This window comes from Ammospiza nelsoni, chromosome 2, assembly GCF_027579445.1.
Source record: "Ammospiza nelsoni isolate bAmmNel1 chromosome 2, bAmmNel1.pri, whole genome shotgun sequence".
In the NCBI taxonomy this organism is placed as follows: Eukaryota; Metazoa; Chordata; class Aves; order Passeriformes; family Passerellidae; genus Ammospiza; species Ammospiza nelsoni.
In genome coordinates this window covers 91178404-91201886 of record NC_080634.1, presented here as the reverse complement: position 1 = coordinate 91201886, position 23483 = coordinate 91178404, and the positions used below count along the sequence as shown (strand labels likewise).

Below are 23483 nucleotides of genomic sequence, written 5' to 3'. Positions count from 1 at the left end.
CCGTTCTACATTTTAAAGTGAGTACAGACTCAATCCTGCTAAGAGAGAGAGCACCCTCCATCACAAGCTCACGTTTGGCAAATGCCTACCCACTTCGACTGCCCCCCATTAGGTCATCGTCGCCTTTTCAGGGGAAAAAAGAAAATCTTAAAAGAGAAAGAGAGAAGCGGTGGTGGGGGGAAGGGGGAGAACCCCCTGATTCCTCAGTGACCTGCACAGCTCGGACAGACCTCCAAGATCCCCTCCACCTCCTGCAGACAAGCCCCGACGGAGAGGAAAAAAGCCCCACATGTCTGAACTTTTAACGTGGCTTGGCGTTTATACAATTCAGGCTCAATTTTTAACAATCCCGGAGCGGGGGCCGGGGGGGGGGGACAAGGGAGAAGAAAGTTTGGCTTTAACTCTTCGTCGCTAAAGCATCACCAGAACCCAAAGCCCCAGGCACCAGCAAGAGCGCCCGGCGTGCCCGGCAGCCGGTGCCCTTCCCGCACACACGGGCGGCGGCGGGCAGGCAGGGGCAGCCCCGGCGCTGGCTGCCGGCACCCTGCGTGCAGCCCTGCCCCGGGAGGGCGCCGCCCCCCTCCGAACGCCCAGCGGGGAAAGCAGCCCTGCCTGGGCTCTGCCGGGCTGGCAGGGAAGTTTTTTGGTACTGCTAAAGGCACACACACACATACACACACACACAAATATATATCTATATATATATAGATATATATATAATACACACACGTCTTTATATATAGATTTATATGTAGGTGTCTAGTCTATGTTTAAATTTTTCTATCTATACACACAGTCCTCTTCTGATGAGGTCATTCTCCCATATATATGAGATTGGGTGTAAGATGCCAGATTCTAACGCCAAGATCTTATCACTGCCGATCTAAAAGCAATATAAAGTAAATGTTAGCAGAAGGGGAAATAAATTTTGGAGAGAAACATTCAACAAGGTGTCCCTGAAGGCTTTTCCCCCGCCCTCCCCAGCCGATGTGCCCACGCACTTTATGCCAAAGAGAGCCACTTCTGCACAAGAGACTCCTGCTTCAGAGCAAGGACAGACTGCACCTCTCATCGTGGGTCTGTGCCTGGCAGGGGCTGCACCTTGACATTTTTAATCCCCTCTTCCCTTTCCCGAGCAATGTTCTCCCCTCTAATGCGCTAATCGGCTGCAGCTTATTTATTTTTATTTTTTTCCCTTGTGGCTCCAAATGTCTTAATTTTTTTTTTTTTTTTTAATTTCAGGAAACTCAAAACGGAAGAGGGGATGCTACTTGAAAGTGTGACTCAAAAAAAAAGGTTTTGCTTTGCAGCCATCAGTAGCACCAGGAGACAGCTCCATTAAAAAAGTAGTTTTCCACTGCTCTTGAAAAGCCGTTATTTTTTACATCGCTTTTAGGAAGATAGATTAACAAAACATCACATTTCAAGCCACTCTGATCTGTAATTAAATGGAGGAGCCGGTTTGTATTCTCCTATGGCTTTTACAGAAGTTGCAGTGATCCAAAGTCAGGTTGCTGTGTCAGAGTGGCATTTTTATTAATGAGAATACAAAAAGCTTGCATATTCTTAGCCCGGCTTGAATTTAGTTGCTAAGCAACCGCTGTATGGTAATTCATCCGCGAAATTTAAATCTTGGAGAAAGGATCCTGCGTTTTGCTGAATGGTCGCCACGAGGAAAACAACTTGTGGGACCCGCGGCAGCTGCGGCAGCGGCACCGCGCCGCCCGCCCGCCGCTCCCCCGGGCCGCCCGCCGCCCCGGGACCGCCCGCCGGGCACCGGGGGCACCGCCGGGCACCGGGGGCACCGCCGGGCACCGGGGCCGGGCGGGCAGCGGCGGCCGCGCCGTCGGCGCTGCCCCGGCCCAGCTCCCCGCAGGCGGAGGAGAGCGGCAGCGCCGTGAGCCCGGGCCCGCCGAGCCAGCCCGGGCCGGCCGTGGGGCGAGCGGGACGCGGGCCCCGCCGCAGCCCCGAGGGCACCGCCGCCGACCCCGCTGCTCCTTTGGGGTCGGGCAGCACGGGATGGGCGGCCAGCCTTCCCCCGTTCGGCCTTCACCCCTCAGCTTTTTGTGCCGCCAAAGGCTCTCAAGCGAAGAACTCCCTACTGCTGTGTCATTGACACTGCGGGGCCGCTCGCCGCCCTCCTCTCCCCTCGCTCCGCCGCCTATTGAAGGCTGCGCCCGCTCCATTGTGCCAAACTGCAACTGAAAACACCGATGGGGCAATAACCACCTCTCTGCATCTCCTCCGACCGCTCCATCCAGCCACCCATTCCTCTCGCCAGAGGCGACCGAGCTCCTCGTCAACCCTGGCAGTAGCAAAATGAATCCCTGTCCTCAAGCGCTCGCCCCATGCCTGCCTCCGAGGTCGGGACTTGTTGCGTCCCTTTTAGAGTTTGATTAATTACCCTGGAACTTAGGCAAACTAAAGTACATGTGGCGAAGTAGCTCACGCCTACAGTTTGTCCTGCAGCTTGCCAGTTACAGAGGTAATCTTTACACTCGCTTCTAAATCGGAATGTGCATCTCTGGGCTTCAGAAAGGTATCCCTGTATAAATATATAGAAGTATCGATTTGGCTGTAGCTTGAAGATGTTGATCATTTATTACAAAAATAAACGAATAAATACAACAATGTATTGTTGCTTTCAACAGGATAAATATTTTACAAATATATAATTTAAAAAAACCCAAATGTAATTGTTAAAGTTATTTAAAATAGTACACTTATTGATAAAATTATCAATAGTATATACTGCATTTCATATTAGAACCAATTATTCTCTAAACGTTCCATTTAAAACTATTCATACAAAACAAGTTATGAGCATTGTAATGTGCAAACACGAGTCACTACATTAAAGCATAAGGATTATGTAAAGTTCACTTTCCGATAGGAACTGCTGCGTTTTTAAACCAAAGTAGAGCTCTCTGCTAAATTTCGGAATATACGCAGACCAACAGCAGTGACATGACTATTTTAAATACACCTGAAAATGATTTATTGTGTACAGACTCGACTGGGGAAAGATGGGATGTGAGTGAGAAGACTGGGGCGTAATAGAGGACCGCAGGATATGAAAATGTAAACTATAAATAATCACATCTCGGGATTACCCAGTCTGATCAAACATAACTTTGTAAAACATTTGGCTTTCCTTCAGGCAGGGGAAAAAAAAAGAAGATTAAAAAAAAAAAAATAGTAAGGAAAACGATGCCGACTCTATTACCAAGCACAGAACACTGATATTATAAATGAATACAATTACTAAATTCATTAAGAGATCTGGCGATATATAACAATATTTTCATTATTTACACGTGTAACAATATAACCCTTAGCGCAAACCCTCTCACTTATTATCTACCTCTCGCTATCTCAGAGACTCACAACCCTGAAATTCCTAAATACATTCAAAGGATTCAGTTTCTCGGGGGCGGGGGAGGGGGCGGAGGGGCGGAGGGGGGAGCGCCCATGGCCTCACTTTTTGTGCATAACAAGTCCACGGAACGGGCACATTTTGCCGGTCCCTCCGACCACACGTTTCTCCTCCAGCCTAACCCCCAGCTTTTCGGAGGCAGCAACCCGCAAAGGTTGCCTTTTAATAGAAACCAGCGTGAAGCCTAACGTTAGCTCTTTGTTGCCATCCAAATCGAGTAACCAAATACCGCTCCGAAATTTAAATAGACTTTCTCCGCGGCTGATACAACTGCTCCCCTTCGTGTGTGAAAGCAGGATCCCACCTCGCGTGTCAGCGGTACCCGGCCCCGGAGCGGAGCCCGGCCGGGCCGCCCGCACGCCGGCCCCCGCCCGGCCCGGCTTCCCTCCCCAGCTGCAAAATCAGCAGCAGCTTCTGCTACAACGAACAAAAGAAATAGCGTCCTTTACCCTTTCGGATTCTCTTTCCCTTTGTTGGGTTGGCTTCTTCCCCCACCCCCCCCCGCTTATTTCCTCCGTGTCAGTAGGGCCTTTCGGATTTCACAAATCAAACCGACGGTGATATTTACTACGAGCTGGTGTTAAAATAATGCATCCCGGTGCGCGGCTCCCAGGTTGGCTTTGATTTATGGACTTACACAAGGCCTATCTGAAAGGAAGAAATGCTTGCTGTTCCTACAGCAGTTTTCTGGGGGTTTAACCCCTGCCTCAATAGTACGTAGAGAAGCAAGGCAGGAGGGAGGGGGCGCGGAGGAGGGGAGGAAGAGGAAGGTGAGGAAGGAGCCACAGACGAGCTGGATCATAAAAGAAAACCTTATCCTCCAGCAGACTATCAGTGGGGGCGGGTGGATGCATTAGATGCAGCTCTCTACTTCCCACAACCTCCCCGCTGCAAAATGAAGAGAGTTGAGGCGGTCGTTCACTTGTCCCCACATTGCAATAAATTCTAGTGGATAAATATGACAGGTCAGCTAGTGCATCTATCGGCATCTCCAACGCTACTGACACGCGCGTGTGTTTGCAAAGAAGGCATGGCAGCGCTATGGCAAAGTGGAGGAGAAAACTAGACTACACCACTTCACACCCCACAGAAAAACCTTAAAACAACAACAACAGCCACAGCAACAGCAACAACAGAAACGATGAACTAGGCAAGACCGCACGTGGGATGCTAAAAGTATTATTCTATATATTCGATCAGGAAAAAAATTATAAAATATAATTTCCTTTAAATTATAAAGATAAATTAAATACAAATATTAACACATACATAAAATGAGCCAAAATAAATTACAGGTCAGCCCCCCTTCTCCCTCTTTGCCCCCCCCTCCCTCCCCGCACCTCCCCCCCGTCTAGCCTCAGTTTGGAAAGAGAGGAAACAAGGCTGAACTTTTGGGAACATCCCTCTGAGCAGCGGCCACGCGGGACCTGAGGACGCGCTCAGGTGCCGCCCGCGCCCGGGTGCCAGCCCAAGCCGAAGCGCCGCAGCCCTTTCGGGGCAAGGTGGCGTGTGGCGAGCTCTAATGCCTCCGTCCTCCCCGGTGGCGCAGGGTCCCGGCGCTGAGGGAAGCAGCGCGGTCGGGCCCGGCGGAGCGGCGGGCAGGGCACGGCCCCGCGCAGCAGCGAGGGCGAGGCGGGGGCACTGCCGGGAGCACGGGCCGGGCAGCCCGCAGGTCGCACCCTCCGTATCCCTCTCACTTTAGCAGTATGTCCCTTCAGAGAACTTTTTCGTTTGTTTGTTTTTCGACACAGTGTTTATGCATCAGACACAGACTATTTCATTCTAACAAATTTATTTTCTCAATCAGCTCTTACGGAATCACTACTCAAATTAAATTACAATCAAATTATCACATCAAAAGATACCCTTATTACCTAACAACTGTCCATATTTTCATTTCATTTTGATTTGTGCTCGTCTGAAAAAAACACGTAATACAAGATCTGGGGAAAAAATAAATTACCGTTTTGCAGCAGTTCATAGGTATTCTGAATAAAATATTAAAAGAAGTCATTTAATGAAAATATAAAGCAAATTTTTTTTTTTAGATCAACAACGGATCTAACAATTCTATATTGCCGTCTTTTTGAAAAGTCTGTTTATTAAAACCTACCAAAAACACTGCTTGGAAATGGCAGTATTATATAATCACATCCACAGCACCCATTCAATCAAAGTTGGCAACGGATTTAGGAGAGGAGAAGTTCAGATAAGTGCAGCTGCAGATGCTCAGTCCTTCTAAATCCCTTTATCTGAATCAGTCCAGAAATAAAAAATAAAAATATTAATAAAAAAAATATTAGCAGTGGATTTTTTTTATGACTCTTCCATGATGATTGGCAGCCGTCAGGAGCAGGACTTTGACAGCCCTAAATTATTTCCCTTTCTTTCCCTGGTTCCTTTAATTCATGCAAAGTCCTTCTACAGAGCTCGAACTTTAGGGACCAACAACATCTCCTTCTCTCACCCTCCCCCTGGCGTCTGTCCCTCCCCCCTTTATCCTCAGGGTCAGTTTTCTCCGCGTGCGGGCATTTATTTCCATATTTTTGTTCTATAGCTATACCTATATATATAGATAAATATATATATATGTATTTGCTTCCCTATTCAGCCTGCTTGTTTTTAGTGCTGTGTGCATATTTTTTTTTTTTCCTGGAAAAAGTGGACCCTTTCATTTTGCAGAATATATAGATATATAGATATATATGTTTTCAGAGTGGATATCTGCCTTGCACCAAAATTCTACGGTTTGGCCAAGAAAAACAGGGTGCCGGAATGCAGCAGGCACCCTCTGATTAACCAGATTATTTTTCTTCTGCTTCCCATTTTTTGACTGCTCCCATTGGGAAAAAAAAATTAAAAAGAGGGAGAGAGAAAGGAGAAAAAAAAGTTTCTGTGATTCATAGAAGAGAGCCCTTTTGGGGATGGGGGGAAGAGTGCGGGGGGTGGAGGGGAGGAGGAGGGGAGAGAAGAAGCGCAGACGGTGGTGTTCCTTACTGCGAGAAGGGGATAATTTGGAGAAAAATAAAAATAAAAATAAAATTTAAAAAGCCCAAGCCCACCCCCCAAGCCCTTTCCCCACAACCAACCAACCAACCCCCCGGCACATCTGCAGTTTTGGTGCATTATGCATCTCCACCCCGTCTTCCCAACACGGTCTAAACGCTCTCGCTCGGATCGACCTTCTCCACCGCTCCCTATTGGTATCGATCTTATATATATATAGATGCACGCATATATCCATATATATATAAACACAAGCAGTCTGAACGAGCCTGGATCGTGTGTGTGTGTGTGTGTGTGTGTGTGTGTGTGCGCGCGTGTGTCGGTGTGAGCGTGCGGCTGTGCGCGGCGGTGCCGGGGCCGGCGGCGGTGCCGGCGGCGGTGCCCGGCCCGGCCTGGCCCGCGCTGCCCCGCGCTGCCCGGCCCGCCCGCGGTGCCCTCACTGCACGCTGGTCTGCAGTCCGTGGTGAGGGGGCGGCGTGTCGGAGTTGACGGTGCCGACCTGGGAGTAGACATCGTCGGGGGTCTGCTGCTGGATCCCCGGGGGGGTCATCCGTTTCTCTTTCTGCCTCCGATTGCAAAACCAAACCCTGACCACCTCCTTCTCCAGCTGCAGGCTGTCCGCTAGGTTCGTAATCTCCTGGGCGGAGGGCTTGGGGCATTTCAGAAAGTGGCTCTCCAAGGCCCCCTTGACACTCACCTCGATGGAGGTCCGCTTCTTCCTCTTCCTGCCCTGGGCGGCGATCTTGTCGATGCTGGTGGGACTGCCCGTGGAAGAGTCGGCTTCCTCCAGCCACTTGTTCAACAAAGGCTTCAGCTTGCACATGTTCTTGAAGCTGAGCTGCAGGGCCTCGAAGCGGCAGATGGTGGTCTGCGAGAAGACGTTGCCGTACAGGGTGCCCAGCGCCAGCCCCACGTCGGCCTGGGTGAAGCCCAGCTTAATCCGCCGCTGCTTGAACTGCTTGGCGAACTGCTCCAGGTCGTCGGAGGTCGGCGTGTCCTCGTCCGAGTGCGGGTCGTGGCTGTTGACGCCGCCGTGGTGCGGCGGGTGGTGCCCGGGGTGCTGGTGGTGGTGGTGGTGGTGATGCCCGGGGTGCTCGCCCAGCTCCGGCGTCTCGCCGCGCACGAGCCCCGGGTGCACCAGGCTCTGACCGCCGGGGGGGGGGCTCAGCATGCCGTTCACCGTGAAACCCCCGGGCTGCGAGTAGAGGAGCGACTGCTGCTGCTGCTGCCCGCCGGCCATGGAGGGTAGGTGGGCGGCCGCCGCCGCCCCCCAGGCCGCCGGGTGCCCCTGGTGCGGGGGGCCCAGGTGGGGCGGCCGGTGGTGCAGCGCCGCGCCCGAGTGCAGGTCGTCGCGTCCGCCGCTGCCCTTGACGTCGGGCGGCGGCGGCGGCTGCTGGGGGCTGCCCGTCATGCCCACGGGGCTGCCGGACCAGGGCGAGCCCGCTTCGGCGGCAGCGGCGGCGGCGGCGGCGGCGGCGGCGGCGGCGTGGGGCAGGGCTGTCACCCACTGGTGGGCATGGCTCAGCATATGGCCGCCGTTGCTGGCGGCCATGGCGCCCGGCATGAAGTCGCTCTGGACCATCTTGGCCGCCGGGTCGCCGCGGTAGCCGCCCGCCACCGAGGTGACGGCCACGCTCCCCGGCTGCATGCCGCCGCCGCCGCCGCCGCCGCCGCCGCCCGAGTCCGCGTGGACGATGGAGCCGGCCGCCAGGATGCCGTTGCCGGGGAGGTAGGGGTTAGAGGTGGCCGCGGCCATCCCGCGCCCGCCGCCCGCCGCTCGCCCCCGCCGCGCCGCAGACGCCGCTGCGCCGCCGCCGCCGGCTGCCGGGCGCCCGCCGCGAGCGCCCTTGCCCGGCGCTGCCGGGGCCGCTGCCGGGGCCGCCGCCCGCGCCGCCGCCGCCGCCGCCGCCTTCCCAGCCTCGCCGGGGCGCCGGGGCGCGGGGTTCACCTGCTAGCGCTCCGCTGCGCGCTCTCCGCCGCCCGTCCGCCGGCCGTCCTGCCTCCGCTCCGCGGCGCGCTCGTTGCGGTCGCCGGCTCTTGCTTCGCCTTTTATATTTTTTTAGCCTTTCTTTTTTTTTTTTCCAAAAAAAGAGAAATATTTAGCTGTACATGTAGTTTTCCTCCGCCTTCTTCTCGCCCGGGTTTGCTGCTCGCAGGGAGGAAACCAAACAAAGGCTAAAAAGCGAAAAAAAGGGGGGGGGGATCAAAAAGCCCCCGTGCCTTCTCCCCTCCGCTCCCCTAGGAGTACATCTCCTCCTCTCAGCCTTCCCCTCTCAGAGTGAAACTTTTCCTTTTCTTCTTCCTTTAAGGCTTTGTGTGTGGGTATATTTTCCTTTTTTTTCTGCCTCTCTGTCTTTCTCTCCTCGGTTCCTCGATCTCCTTTTGCTCTGTTAATTGCAAGTTTTGTTGGTGTCCTAAGAAAACTTCCTGTGATGATGATGGTGGTGATGGTGGTGATGATGCATTTCTCAAAGTTGTGCTGTTGCTGAAGCACTTTGTCCCCTTTGAAACAAGAGTCCTGCCGGAGCCTTCTTGTTAGAGTCACGCTCTGGATAAGACATTTTTTTCTCTCTACCTCTCCTTTTGGCGGTCGGAAAAAAAAAAAAAAAGTAAAAAGAAATTTTAAAAGTTGAATTTTCTCGTTACCTCGCGAATTGTTTCTTTCCCTCTCCCGCTCTCTCTCTCGCTCGGTTTGTTGTCTTTTTTTTTTTTTTTTTTTGGTTGTGTTTGTTTTGCTTTTTATTTTAATTCCAGCAGTTGGTCGAGGGAGGAGGCGGAGGAGGAGCGCCTTGGTGGAGAGGTGTGTGTATGTGTGTGTGCATATATGGTATCCTTTATACACTAACTCCAGCGGGGAAGTTGGCTGCCGGGCTGGCAGCGCGCACTGGCGGTGCCGGAGTCCCGCCGCTCGCCTCTCCCCGCCTCCCTCTCCCGGGCCGTGCCCGCGCCCTCCCTCCTCCCTCCTCCCTCCGCCCTCCCCCCTCCAGTCCGTCCGTCCGTCCGTCGGTCCCTCCCTCTCTCTCCTCCCTCCCGCCGCCGCCGCCGCCCGCGCCGCCAGCGCCCGGCCCCGCCGCGAGGAAGCGGCCGCCGCCGCCCCCGCCGATTGGCTGCGCGCCCCGTGACGGACAGCGCGCCGCCGGCCGCGCGGCCCCCCTTCCGGCCGTTCCGATTGGCTGCTTTTTAATTTAGGCGAAGTGGCGTCGGAGATGGAAGTTGCCCCCCCTTGCCTGTATCCCTCCTCCCTCTCCCCTTCCTCCTTCCTCCTCCCTCCATCCCTCCCTCCCTCCGCCTCTTAACTCTTCCTGCCCGGCGGACACACGCACCTCGGAGCTCTCCCGCCGTCGCCGCTCGGGCAGGGGCGAGCGCGGGCCGTAATAATTAATACCAACACTAATAACGACAATAATAACGACGCCAGCACCGGGCTGGATTCTGAAAGGCGTTGGTGCGAAGGTGTCACCACCGGGCACACGCACCCGCTTCTCTCCCGCCGGCGGTGCCCGTACCGGCATTCGGAGCTGCCCCCCCGCCCCCCGCGCTCAGCCCCGGAGGCGCCCGCCCCCCGCCCGCCCCCTCCTCCCTTTGTCCGCCCCCGCACCCCGGGGTGCGCCCCGGAGCCCGGCAGCCCGTCCGCAGCCGTCACGCCGGGGGGCTGGCCCGGCAGCGCCGGAGGAGGGCCGCCCCGTCGGCGGGGGAGGTGGCGAGGGGAGCCGGCGTCCGGGCTTGCCTTGCGCGCTGCGGTCTGCTCGCAGGGAGCCAGCCCCGCGGCATGAAACGCTGTATTATTTCTCGTCCAGCGGAAAGAGTTAAGGGGGGCGGGGGAAGGCGGGGGGCGCGGGGGAGAGATGCGACCGAGCGGAAACACTGCGCGCAGGCAACCTCAGTGAACCACGGAGAAAGAGAAAGTGGCAACAAAAACAAGGGCAAATTGAACGCTCCTCGGGGACTGCCGGTGCAATAACATCGCTCGGACACGGAGGGGACGCGGCGCTGCCGGTGGCCGCCCCGCCGTCCCACGCGCGCTCCCGCTCCGGGTGGCGGGGGCCGCGCCAAGAGAACGCGCGGTGCGGGCATGGGAATGGGCAGCGCCGTCCTCGCCCGGCCCTGCCCGCCCCGCTCCCCTCCTCCGCACGCTGAGCAAGCCGGCCCTGCGAGGCGGGGAGCAGCGCCCCGCTGGCAGCGCCCTCCGCGCCGTCCCGCTCCCGCCGCGCTCGGCAGCCGGTGCTCGGGGCTCCCTCCGGCCCCCGGCTGGCACGGCACGAAATACCATGGCAGGTCGGGTTAGAAAAACCATGCAAGTGAAGCGTACGAATCTTAAGGGCGGTGGTAAATAACACCAAACATAATAATTATAAATATATATATGTGTATATATATATATATATATATATATATATATATATATATATATACATGCATATATATATAGGTATATATATTTGTTCCCATGCGTCCTCCAAAGGTTTCTTTTTTTATATATAAAAGATCCAACACAGATTTCATTGAATAAATCTGAGATCTCCAGGTGCAGACGTTTGAATAGTCAGTGCCAGAACCCCATGTTTTCCTTTCCAGCCGATTTTGCTTGGATCAGGCTCAAAAACCGAGTGAGTCTCGTGGTTTTGTTTACACTGAATGGGGAGGATAGGAACGGTGCCATGGGGCCGTCTTTCATTAATATACAGTGAGGATTTTGTCTAAATTACTGCTATGAATTTCACAGTACACGCTTTCAAAAGCCGTCTCAGGTGGCCTGATGAAACGTGATAGCGCCTCTGCAAACAGATCTACTTTCTTAATAAAAAAGGAAGGTGTGTGTGGGGGTGGAGAAATCCCCCAAAAATACAGAAAAAAACCCCAAACCACCGTACACCCTCATAACAGCGACAACAAAAAATAAAGCTCAAGCTGGAGTATGGTCTTTTATTTTAAAAAATATCCCAACAAAAAACAAACAACCAACTTCGTTTCCCAACTCTTCCCACCCCCTCCCTTGCAGAGTGAGATTGTTTTGTCTGGAAAAAAATCCAAAGTATAACAAGGGGAGAACAGTTAGTGCTGATTTTCATTTGCATAAATTTTCATATATTTTGGTGAAAATAATAGACTAGTGGAGAGCGGGGCTTAGTGGAGTCAGTGCAAAGGAAAATCTTAACATGGATCGTTTCGCTGGAGTTGAGAACATGCTTTTTCCCCCCTGTCACCTTATTAAAATCAAAAATTAAAAAAAATTTCTCTAAATCCTGGGAGTTTGATCGGTAAGTGTTTTACATTTTTTTATCTACTTTTGTTTTCTTTAAAGTCTTCTGGATATATATTTTCAAAAGCTTAGGACAAGACAGGGAAACCCATGGCAACTGCCTTGAAGGAAGCAGGCTGGAAAAAAAAGGGAAAGAGAAAGGGAAAAAAATCCCACCAGCAACAAAAAGCACCTTAGTGAAATATTACATAAAAAGCATGGATTCATTCCAAAGCTCAAGGCAGCAAAGCAATTCTTCAGCGCTGGAAAGTCTTTCTGGTTACTACTTCACTTTTCTGGGCACTGTTAATTATTGTAGCACCGAGACTCGGGGAGGCTGGGCCGGGGCGGGGGGGTGGGGGGGGGCGAGGAAAGCTCTCGAAAATATTACAGATTTGCGAAGGGGAGGCGAGGCAGAGATGCGGGCTGTGTTCAAACGCTGCTTCGGGGGGGCGGGGGTCGCCCGGCGGGCGGGGAGGGGGCCCGGCCGGTGCAGCGGGCGGGAGAGGGGCCGGGGCCGAGCTGACCCGAGCACCTGCCGGCGGACGGACGGACGGACGGACGGACGGACGGACGGGAGCGGGGGAGGCCGGGGAAGGTGCGGAGCGGCGGTGCACGCACAGGGTTAATATTGTAACTAGGGAACAGACGGTTAAGCACAACATCTAGAGCTCTGTAGTGAAAGTCCATCAGAAAGAGTATAATCAATCAAAACTAACCAGGACATCCCTTCATTTTATTCTCCAAGGAGATTGGGGCTGGAGGATTACAGACCAGATTTCACTTTGTTTCTCTCTCTTGACAATCTTGCCTGTCTCTCCGCTTTCCCCGAATCCCATCCAATTGCGAGGTGTAGTCTAATGATCTGAAACTCTTCTATAGCGTTTGGGTCAGTGTGATAAATAATGTGATTAATAATGTAGGGTTAAATTAACAGGCCAGATACCGCTCCCGAAAACTTTACCGAACCTTAAATATCCCATTACGTGACTTTAATTTGTTTTAATTTTACCCTGTTTTTTTAACTTATTTTTCCTTGCCACCTCTGTTGCTGCTCTTTTGGATACACAATAGCTGGTGATCATTGTAATTTCCTAGAATTAGTTACTTCTTTGGAAACGGTCGATAGCCAAATCAATAAAATGGCTTGTAAAACTACGGAGGTATAGGTTTCAATTTGGGGGGGAGAAGAATCGCTCATTTTCCACTTCTTGTTGACGCGCCCAGCGTCTCTTTTGACTGAGGTTAACTCTGTGTGCTCCATCGGAACAGATGCCGTATAGAGCTGCTCCCTCAAGATCATTTGTTTCCTTGATGGGGGAACATTTCTGAGCAGAACATATTGGTTGCCATAGAGAAAGAAATAAAAGGAAGAACACTAGTCACATTAAGCTATATGTTTGTGCACTGGGCTTTAGATAAAAGGACCCCAGTTCAAGCCAGAGAGAACGGGGCCAAAGCAGAGCTTCTTAGCTTCACTAAAACTAGCTTTATTTTGTTTTGGACTTTTACGGTTGAAACATGTAAGCTAATTTTATTGGCTGTCGTTAATTTTATACGATACGGCTTGCTGAACAAAATCAACTTTGGGCGCGCTCCGCCTGGCCCCGGCCGGCCGCCAGGGGGCGCCCCGCGACGCCCCCTCCCCGCGCGCGCGGGCGGGCGGGCGGGGGCTGAGGGCGGCCGAGGGGGCTGCGGGCCCGGCCCCGCCGCCGGCGCTGCCCGCACACCGGCGCTGCCCGCACACCGGCGCTGCCCGCCGCCGGGACAGCGCCCCGTCACCCCCGGGGCCGGCGGGCGGGGGAACGGCAGCGGGGGCTGCCGGTGCAGGGGCCGCCCGAAAGTGTCCCAGGCGGTGCGGTGCCTCCAACGGACCCGAGGCCTGCAAGGAGTGAGAGCGGTAATTAAACACAGGCACGGGCACCGCAGCTCGGGGCAACCCGGGGTGCCACGCGGGGCTTTTTTGTGGTTTTCTTCCTGTCCAAATAAGGCGCTTAAGCCTCTGGAGATGCAATAAAACGACTCGGGTTTTTTACATTATTTAATATTTAATCGCTGTATTAAACCTGGAAAAGTGGCTAGTTTTCTTTTTCTTTTTCTTTTTTTTTTTTTTCTTTCATTTTTCCCTCCTTCCCCCTCAAGCTGGCCACTCCTCCCCCCGATCCCTTCAGACTTGGCTGTGTGCGGGAGCCAGCGACAGAGGTAGCGCCGGGCTCCCCCCGCCTCCCGCCCTGCCCGCACCGGCCGCGCACCCGGCACAAGTTTCGCCGTTCGGGACCCTCGCAGATTAACAGCCTCAACTAAGCACAGCATCGGCAGCGACCGCAGCTTAGCTCCACACAGCCCGGGTCTCTGTCCCTTCCCGAGCGCGCCTGCCCTCAGCCCTTACTCCTTTCCTCTGCTTCCCTCGCTAAGAGGGGACAGAAGTGAGAAATTTAGTTGGTGGCTTTTAGTTTTCGGGATTTTTGTGGGGGAGCGGGTTGTTTTGTTTTTTGTTTGGTTTGTTTTTTGTTTTTTGGGGGGTTTTTTTTGGTTTGTTTTTTTTTTTTTTTTTTGGATGGAATTCCTGCTCAAACACGGCAGCTTCTCAGCCCCGCGCCCCCGTCCGCGGGCAGGACACAGGGCACGGGCGGACCCGCGTGGCTGCAGCATCCTGCAAGGCACCTGCGTCCTCCCGGGACGGGCGGGGAGCCGTGGCCGCGGGGGCGGGAGCTTGGAGCCACTTTGTTTCCCCGTGGTGGAGCCCCAGCAGTTTCTGTGCTACAAGGAAAGTTTTATTTCTTGCCTCCATAAAGGAAAGACCAATTGGAACCCTGGAAATCACACAGCCCATAAATATGATAGAACCTGGCAAGATGAACTCCCCGCCTAAAAGCCTAACACATGCATAGCAAAAAAAAAAAAAAATAAAAAAAAAAAGAAAAAAAGAAAAAAAAAAAAAAAGAAAAAAGAGAGAGAGAAAAGTAATCAAAGACAGAAAACGACCTACAAGAAATTACACTTTTCTACACTTTTCATTTAAAGTGTTCGTGGGGTTTCATTTGGAAAACGGAGTCAAGTCTCTGTGTGTATTGACCGTGAGGTAAAATGGTTGAGATATTTACATGAACAAAACTTTCCACCTACCGCGTTTGGCTCAATGAGCACTAGGAATATTCCAGACTATTAAAACATATTTCCAGAGCTCAATTCTCCTCAGAAACGTGGTCGCTTTCTTGAGATTTGCAGTTTAGTGAACATTTCCCTCGCCTGTGAAGCGGGCGGGTTTTTGAGTTGAAAGAGCCCAGCAAAGTTCATCATCCCGGGGTCGGGATTGAGCGGATTTCCCCCAGCTTTCCTCCGCCCCCCCTACCCCCGATCCTCCAAGCGTAACCTGCGTTATTTTTTAAACAAAACAGGGTTTAGAAGCGCAGCTCCTCTGCTGTGTGCTTGCGCCAGTTAGCCGCAGCAGGCTACTAGGTACCGCAAGCGAGAGAAAAACTAACGCTAAAACGAGCAACAAGTTAATTCGGCAAAAGTAAACTTTTCTAGCTGCCTTTGGAGGACTCTGGTCCGGCCAGGATTGCCGGCTCCATGCCTGCCGTGGCACCCCAATTGTAAGAGTGCTACAGAGTGCATTTTTTTCCTCCCCCTTTTTAAAATAAATGCCTATTTTGTCCTAATGGACAAAATTTGGAAAATGGATGTGGAAGAGATACTGTCATGGAAATAGTGAAAAGAAAGTGTTTACCGTATTTAGTATTCATTTACTTATAGTGGGAAATGATTAGGTATGTACTAATATAACCGTGGAGACCAACTGCCTAATTAGCATTTACAAATTAAAATGTTAAACATAAAGACATATTCCGTATACAGTCTGCTATATGTAAAACACATTCGTGCATAATACAGCAGTCAGCTGCAAACGTAAAGTTGACTGGCTTCCAGATATGTAGCGTTCTTGGCTAATGCGATCTGCTCTGGGTTTTGCAAGCTTACCCACGCTGTAGTTCATAGTTCTTATGACCACGTTGATAGCTGCACTAGGGATATTACACTAACCAATCTGGAGAAAATAGGAAAATACACAGATTACTTTTAAAGGCTGACGATAATAACGATAAACACAATAGGCAGGCGGATCATTTATCCATACCTTTTATTCTGAAGGCTTCACTCGGAACCTTATTTATTGTTTTGAGCATAACAAAGCATTTCGGGTTCTGTAATAAATTAGAACAATAATACAGAACTGCACATGCAAAGCAAGATTCCTTTATTTCCCAGCTGCATAATTTTGATATTACCCAACGTGTCTTGCTCAAGGTTCACCTCACACGGACTGTAATGAGAGTTGCCAAATGAATGGAACAATCTATCTGTTGACTTGAGCCCAACGTAGACACATTACATATGATGGAAACCTAATGCTCCCACCGATGTTAAAATCAGAGGGATACATAGTTTCAATCCAGACCCTTGAACATGTAGATTTTTATTAATAAGAATAATTGTGCATGTAGCGACATTAAAAGGGGATTTACAAGTTGGAGTCTTTTAAAAGAGACTGTGAAAACCTTAGCCCTGCTTTTATTAGACATGATATCATTCCGATTTGCGTGCTTGCCATCTCAATGGCGTTTCACATGTGATAAAAAAAAATCCATATGCATTACATAGATTTTCTTTTACACGCATAAGGACTGGAAGTCTTTTAGTGGATATGAGGGTGAATAATTGTGATACACCAGAAAACAGTTCGTGCAGTTTGGCAGCTCTGGTTATTATTATTAGATTTTTTGACATTTGAACTTGTCTATTGTCTGAGGAGCTCAGTGCAGATTGCAGTAGGTCAACCTTAAGGCTGCTCTTTTTGGCATTGCACACAAACATGCACACGCTGTCTGTTCTCCTTGTGTGAATACAGCAGCTAGAGATTTATCGTGCTTCTTTTTTTTTTTTTTTTTTTTTTTTTTTTTTTTTTTTTTTTATGCACATCTATTTATATTTATCTAATCCTCTTGGGGTTTTCACGGTCCTGTGATTAGTTTGTACGTGCCTTCATTTTACACCCATTCCTCCAATCTATACATTTGCCTGATGTTGGATACTTTTAAGTTCTCAGTCGCTTTTACAGCAGTATAATTCCAGCATCACGACGTTTGATAAAAGGGACTTCAGTAGCCCTGGGATTAAATGACATATTTCCCCGCAGCTTCGCTCAACTCCATCATGACTCCTACAGTCAAAAGTTAAAGTTATTCATCATCTCCTTGCATTTATTCCCTCCTCCCCTCTCTAAATTCAGCCCCACCACCCGACTTCTGAAACAATTTCTCGCCGCCTGCCAAGAGTCAGGGGGGCAGCAGTGTGGGGGGCGGAGGCTGGAACCCGAAAGCCCGCAGCCACCCCGCGTGTTCCCGGGGGGCGACCCCCGACCCCCGGCCTTTCCGCGGGAGCGGAACGGGCCGCGGCCACGCCAAGGTCCCGGCGAACGCCCTCCCGGGCGGGGCGGCAGGAGCCACTTCTGAGAAGGAAATCGCGAAATAGGGGTGGATCCCCCCCGGGGTGGGAGAGGGAAGAGGAGCAGGAAAACTGGATCAAACCCGATAGGAAAGTCAGTTTGCACTGGGAAAATCTAGAGATTGTGTCTAAATAACTTTTTCCTGGAGTGATTTGCGCGTCTTGCTTTCCTCTCTAGTTTGGTTGGTGTTTTAAATTGAGGCTCTTTCCTCATCTGCTGGGGTGAAGGCACTCGGTCCGAACAACGGCCCATCTCTTCTTGTAGCGGTCTGTCATTTAAATCTGTATCTATATAGGTATGCATACATCCAGGCATATACCTCTGGATTTGTTCCCCCCTTCACTTCCCTCTTCCCTCTTTAACAAGAGCCTGATAACGCGTTTAAGGCTTGTTATTTGAACTCTCTGATCAGCATGCAGAAATGTAATTGCAACGTTTTTCATCAGGAAAGAAAAGAAAAGGAAAAGGGGGAGGAAATCCCCCCGCTCCCCTTCACACCCTTACACACGCAGACACCCAGTGCTCTGTAATCGCTGAGTCACCGTGTTGGGGGTCAGTGGGTAAACACGAAGGAGAGAGCAGCAGCTTATTGAAAACCCTGGCGCAAACCGCATCCCTCCTTATCTCCAGACGGTAGATCCCTCCCCTCCTTCTTACCCTGGATTTATTACTCCGGACTTGGGAAAGAGTGGCCCGAATGCTGCCAGAGCCCTTTTTGTGACACTGTATGTCCTCCTCAGGCGCAGTGGGACCTGCTTTGTTCCGGCAGGGTGGAAGGAAGAAATTCAACATTAAACTGCTATTTGGGCTGCCGGGAATGGGTGTTGTTTTGTGGGCGAGAGGGGAGAAGGAGGAAAAGGGGGAACAACGGCCAGTTCACCTAGGGATATAAAGAAAGCTTTCCCTTTCTCTGGGGCTGGGCTCTGATCTGGGCATATTTACTTCTGTTTAAACGCTATTGTTCCTGCCAGCCTTTGACACAAACAGAAGGGGGGGGGAGCCGCGGGGGGGGGAGGTGGTGGTGGTGGCTGGAACAAAGATGCTCAAACCCCAGCAACCCCCAAAGGCAGAGGAATACTTATTTTTTTTCCCTTTAAAAACGTATGTGACAAGTCTTTCTCTTTGATGTTGCTTTCTGGGCTCCCCCACTCACCCTGTGAGCTGAGCAGAGTGTCTGGCTGTGATTCACTTACCAGGGCCCGTTTAGAGAGGCGCATGTCCCCCTAGTAGGTGCCAGGGAGCCTTGGAGGGACAGCTTCTCCAGCCCCTGGGTCTGAAGGAGAAGACTTGAAATCGGTTTGTGGCAAGCCCTGCAGTGGGAAACAAAGAGGCAGAAATGTTGGGAGCCCAAGGAGGGCCTGGAACACAGAGAAGCATTGAGTTTCCCAGAGATGCTTCAGCTTCTCAGCAGGGGACAGGGCAGAATCCTTTTTGGGCCGTCTCTATGCATTTGAGGGCTGGACTGTACAGCCCACATTGAATCAGAGTCATTGTGTGTAAATGAATAAGTGCACATTGGTTTGAGATGCTGCTATTGTATTTGGGGTTGGGGGGAGGAGAAGGTTATATTTTGTGTCTGTGTGTGCATGTGGGTCTATGTGCTTGTGAAAGGTGAGTGCAGATTGCAATAGTTGCTGCTCTATTTTTGTTTGTCAAACAGGGCCCTTCTCTTGGGAGAGGGGCATGTGGCGGATCCCAGCCCAGGATTACATTAATCAAAGCATTATTTCCCCAGGGATGTGCAGCACAAATGATAGTAAATCCTAATAAAATTGGATCGCTGAGAAATTGAACGCTTAAAGTAATCTGCTCTGCCTGATAAAAACTTCAAATTTATAAGATATTATGCATCCCCACCCCCAAACACCTTAGGTATCATCACTATGTGTGTATTATACAACTATCTGTAGGAGAGAAATCACTGTTCAGTTTAACAGGCCCATCACTATTGAATATGTACATAGATATAAATGTGTTTGTATGAGCATGCACACAGATATTGCCCACACACACATGCACAGAGTCATAAAAGAAGCTAAAATATTTATGCACATAACAATAATGATTATGGTCAATATTGTCAGGACTTTACAAGCAACACCTTTGCTGTGGCAGGTGCTGTAGAAGGCTTGGACAAGGCTGTACATGGTTGTGTACCAGGACTATAATCTGGCCTGGGGACTTAATTCTCTCTTGCTTTTTACTGATACTCATTATGGACCTCCATGATGGCACCTGTGGTCTCAAGCCACTGAGCAGCTTTGCTTTTTTAACATGGGACCACAGGGATGGTATGAAAATAATAAAAAAATTAAAAATATGTGAACATGAGTATTTGAAGCTGACTTTAGAAAGCTTTTGAGGGGATGAGCTTCAGAAGGAAACTGTGTTGGACTGGATGGGAAGAGTTGAAGGAAGGAAAGGTATTCCCAGGGCAGTTATTAAGTCTCAGACATGCAGCATACTGTGCCCTCAGTCTTTCAGTACAGGGCCAGGCCACCACCCTGCTGGCATGGGCCAGAAAAGATCAGGGTAGCTGCTGGCCACTTGCTAGCTTCAGACCCTCAGTCTCTGCTACTTCCTCTCTGCAGAAAGAAAGTTTATTTTTAATTGCTGCCATAGGACATAACAATAGGCTCAAAGAGATCCACTGTCCAGCAGAAAATTTGCTTTCTCTCCCTCCCCCGCCCCCCCCCAAGATCGCTGTGCTTCCATATGTGTAAGGGGCAGAAGGCATTTCCACTCACCCAGCTGAAACTCTTTGAAAGGCTGTGAGCCTCCCCCGGCGTTATAAATGCCGATCATTCCTCCTACCCTCGCCGTCCCGGGACCCTGTCACCTCCGCGGGAGCTGGCCCTGCCTCGGGCCCCGTTCGTCTCGGCCCCCCCACCCGTCCTGCCTACTGCTTTGTGGCCGACGAGTCCCGGAGTCCTCTCCTTGCCCCTGTCTTTTCTGGCATCGCTAGGCAGACCGAAGGCGGCTTATGCCTTTTCCCAGCGTGGGGTTTTCCTTCCCCGTCCCGGCCCCGGGGGCTAGCGGAGAAGGGCGGCCGGAGGTGGTCCCGACCCCGCAGCGCCCCGCACCCTGCTCTGGCCTGCTGGTAATCTGTCCTCCCTGCCTGCAGACAGGGAAGCGGCGGAGGGGAGCTGAGCCCTCTCCCAGCCCCGAAATGACGCAGCCCCTGTTCCAGCATCGTCTCCCGTTTGGGCTGGCTCCATTTCAGAAGCCGTCTCCCTCCACCCCCTTCTTCCCAGCCTTCCTCCTTCCTCCTCCTCCTCGCCTCACCGTCACTCTCAAACAACCCCCCCCTCCCCACGCCTCGCTTCCCCCCGCCGCCCAAACTCCTTCCTCAGGACCGTGGGATGCGGGCGAGCTCTGGTGAGAGTTGCCGGTCTCCATTTCTAAGCGGGGAGCCGCCGGGAGCGGTGAGGCAGCCGTGACGGGGGGGGAGCGGTCGGGGGGTTAGGGAGGCGATGACTGACGGAAGGAGGGGGGTCCGCACCCCCTCTCTCCCCATCTGGAGCGGCCGCTGCTCCCGGGAAGGCGCGGCCCCCGCGCCTGCCGCCCGGCCCCGCGCCCCTCGGGGGGCAGCGCTGCCCCGCGCCGGGGCTCCCGCACGACTCCCCTCGCCCTCCCCCGCGCGTGTGCGGACCCTGCGCGGACCCACTCACCTCGCCGCTGACGGTGCCTTTTCTCACACCCCCCACCGCCCCAAAAAAATAAAACGACAAACAAAGACCAACTATTTGCATAGCGTTCGGCACCCTCGCTCAGTATTTAGCCCCACTTTTTTTATCACCCGTCTACCTCCGCCCAGACCGACCCTTCTGCCCCACCCCTCTCCCCCGCATCCCGGGTGCAACCGGATGGCAAAAATCAAAGCTGGCTCCAATTTACCCCAGTTGTCTTCCTTTGAACACTCATAAGGTAGGTATGGTGGGATGCTGAGCTCCCACTCCCCATGTGCTCACTGAGGTGCCTTCCTCTCCACCCTCTCCCCCCGCTCTCTATTCCTTAATTGGCTGTATCTTGATGTGCACTTGTTTTGTTTAGCCTATTTTACCATTGCGGACGAGATAGGCAGGAAAAGGAGTGTTTGACTTGGTATGTCTCTGATTTTTTTTCCCCTCTCCCTGCCTTCCGAAGTTAATTTGCATTTGAGGTCTAATCCATGTTTCAAAATTCTGCCATTTGAGGACCGTATAGGAACAGGGCATTCATTTCTATTTTTGAGGAGGAGCCTCTCCTGCATTTGCTCCTTTCTGTATAATTTCATTGTGTTCACAAGTGACAGGGATTTGCATCAGTTATTTTGCAATTTATTTTTTGAAAGAGTTGGACCAAATTTTCTTATTTTTAAAATTGCCGAGGGAGCAAATACTAGGCATTAGAAAAGGAGCATACATTATTAACAAATGTTGCAAACTTAGTCACAGACTATATATTCATATATATGTATTAATCTACATTCCTTGGAGTTGGATTTCTGCCTCCTGAACATCTGATTTTGATGAGAGAAATCAGTCAGAGAAAGTCAACTATACAAATGCTAAAGTGTATTTATAGTTCCTTGCATCTATTTACAGGTGATTTTACTGCTGTTTGCTACTTTTGCTACAGCACTTAGTAATTATTCACTTCAGCAAGGCATTTCATGGGATTAGATGCTGCATTACTCGTTAAAGTTTTCAGTTTATCCAGGTGTAACTTTCATCCACATCTCTGGAAATACCTATGAGGCCACGTGGACTTTATGTAAAAAGTATAAAATATAAATGAACATATAAAAAGATTGGATTTATCCATGGTTCTTTCAGTTCTTTGGATGTGATGAAGAATCCATCTATGTTTAGGACTTTATGGGTCCTTTAAGGACTACTTTAGCATATTTTATTTGTATCTATAAAATGAATTTTCTTTTTGTATGTAATGAATACATGAATGGCATATGTTGCATAATATGCATATGAGGCCTTTCAAGTATTTCTGTATGCACACAAATTTATTTTTCACAAATGTATGTGTGTGCATATGTATGTGTGTGTATATGTATATGTTTGTACATGTGTGTGATAAAAAACATGCTGGAAGAGAAAACTGCCCAAAACAAAAAATATTCATAAAGGAAAAGTCATTAAGGTAGTTCACTAAGGGAGTTGGTATCTGATACACTGCAAAAGTCACTTTAGTTTCAAACATTACTGTAAATACTTATATACACCCCCATCTCAGCATAAAAATCCCTCTGTGTGTATTTGCCCTTCTAGAACTAACTAAATGGGACTGTGAATTATGCCTAAAAAGATGCCACTGATATAACAAACTTATAAAATAGTAATGGAATATGGAATTTTATATAGTGCCAACAACTTTAGCACGATTCTTGGCATAAGCAATTTAGTGCAATTTTATTTGTCTGAATCAGAATGATATTACAAAGTGAATTAATAGAACATTAGTACTGAAAAAAAGAAACAGTTCTTCCTTTGAAATATGAAGTGCCACTAACTTGAGATGAAACCTGAAAGTCAGTGAATAATATATGGGAAATATTAATATTTTAAATGTATCATATTTAAAATTGCTGTGAACTTAAACAAGATTTCATATCAAGAAAAACCAAGTAATTCATTTTAGGTTCTAATCTTATATGCAATGTTTTACAAATGAAGCAACTCACTAAAGGAGGGAAGTCAGGTATGTAAGCATATCTTCTTATTTTGCACACGAAATACGGTCATTATGGAATATAAATTTAATTTTGGAAATGATAAAAAAGAATACTTATTTTATTTTTTCTACTATGATTCAAGAAAAACATTTTTAAGCAGATGATTAATCAGATGAAATGGACTGATATAGCCCATAATACCTGTATGGGCTTTTATACCTTGTGAAACCCCACCACAATGGGACCTTTATAAAAAGTATGGAGTCAAGTAATGCAATCATCTTTTATATTTAGAATGGGAACTGATGTGATACGGTTTAATGTTGTGAAAAAGTGAGCCCTCTGGCACTTGGCATTAAATTATTTTAAAATTACTCCTTCAAGTAAAGTTAGTAGAAAGACTGTACCATGGTTGAAGCCCAGCACTAAAGCTCAGGGGCAAATTGGGGGCTGCTCCTTGCCTTGCCATCCGTTCAAGTGCAGGCAAGGTGTTACCCTTGGTCGTCTCCTTAGTTCAAGGTCGATTTGCTCCAGTGTTTCACTGTCCTTCTCCAACGAGTGGGTACAGCTCAGCGTCTGGAAGCCAAACCTGTGCTGCTCAAGATGGGCCAAATCTTGCTTGTCC

At 50.4% G+C, this 23483-nt stretch overlaps 1 protein-coding gene and 1 long non-coding RNA gene across 4 annotated transcripts; both read right to left on the bottom strand.

Annotated features, from left to right (window-relative positions):
- Positions 1–6864: 6864 nt before the first annotated feature.
- POU3F3 (POU class 3 homeobox 3) lies at positions 6865–8198 on the bottom strand. The gene has a single exon (XM_059466685.1). It carries the CDS (start codon positions 8196–8198, stop codon positions 6879–6881), a length of 1320 nt encoding a protein of 439 aa, XP_059322668.1. The 3' UTR covers positions 6865–6878.
- Positions 8199–15606: 7408 nt separating this feature from the next.
- LOC132070091 (uncharacterized) lies at positions 15607–21171 on the bottom strand. Of its 3 annotated transcripts, none has more exons than XR_009417882.1 (5): positions 21085–21171; positions 18381–18497; positions 17845–17942; positions 15820–16902; positions 15607–15729 (listed from the first exon to the last, which is right to left on the bottom strand). It is a non-coding gene; the product is annotated as an uncharacterized LOC132070091 (long non-coding RNA). The 3 variants fall into 3 exon arrangements; XR_009417883.1 differs by lacking the exon at positions 21085–21171 and adding an exon at positions 20859–20956; XR_009417881.1 differs by lacking the exon at positions 21085–21171 and adding an exon at positions 19935–20339.
- Between the last annotated feature and the right edge of the window lie 2312 nt (positions 21172–23483).

What these genes read in the sequence shown, in the direction of transcription:
- POU3F3 (XM_059466685.1), bottom strand. Translation starts at nt 8,198, where the DNA reads ATGGCCGCGGCCACCTCTAACCCCTACCTCCCCGGCAACGGCATCCTG.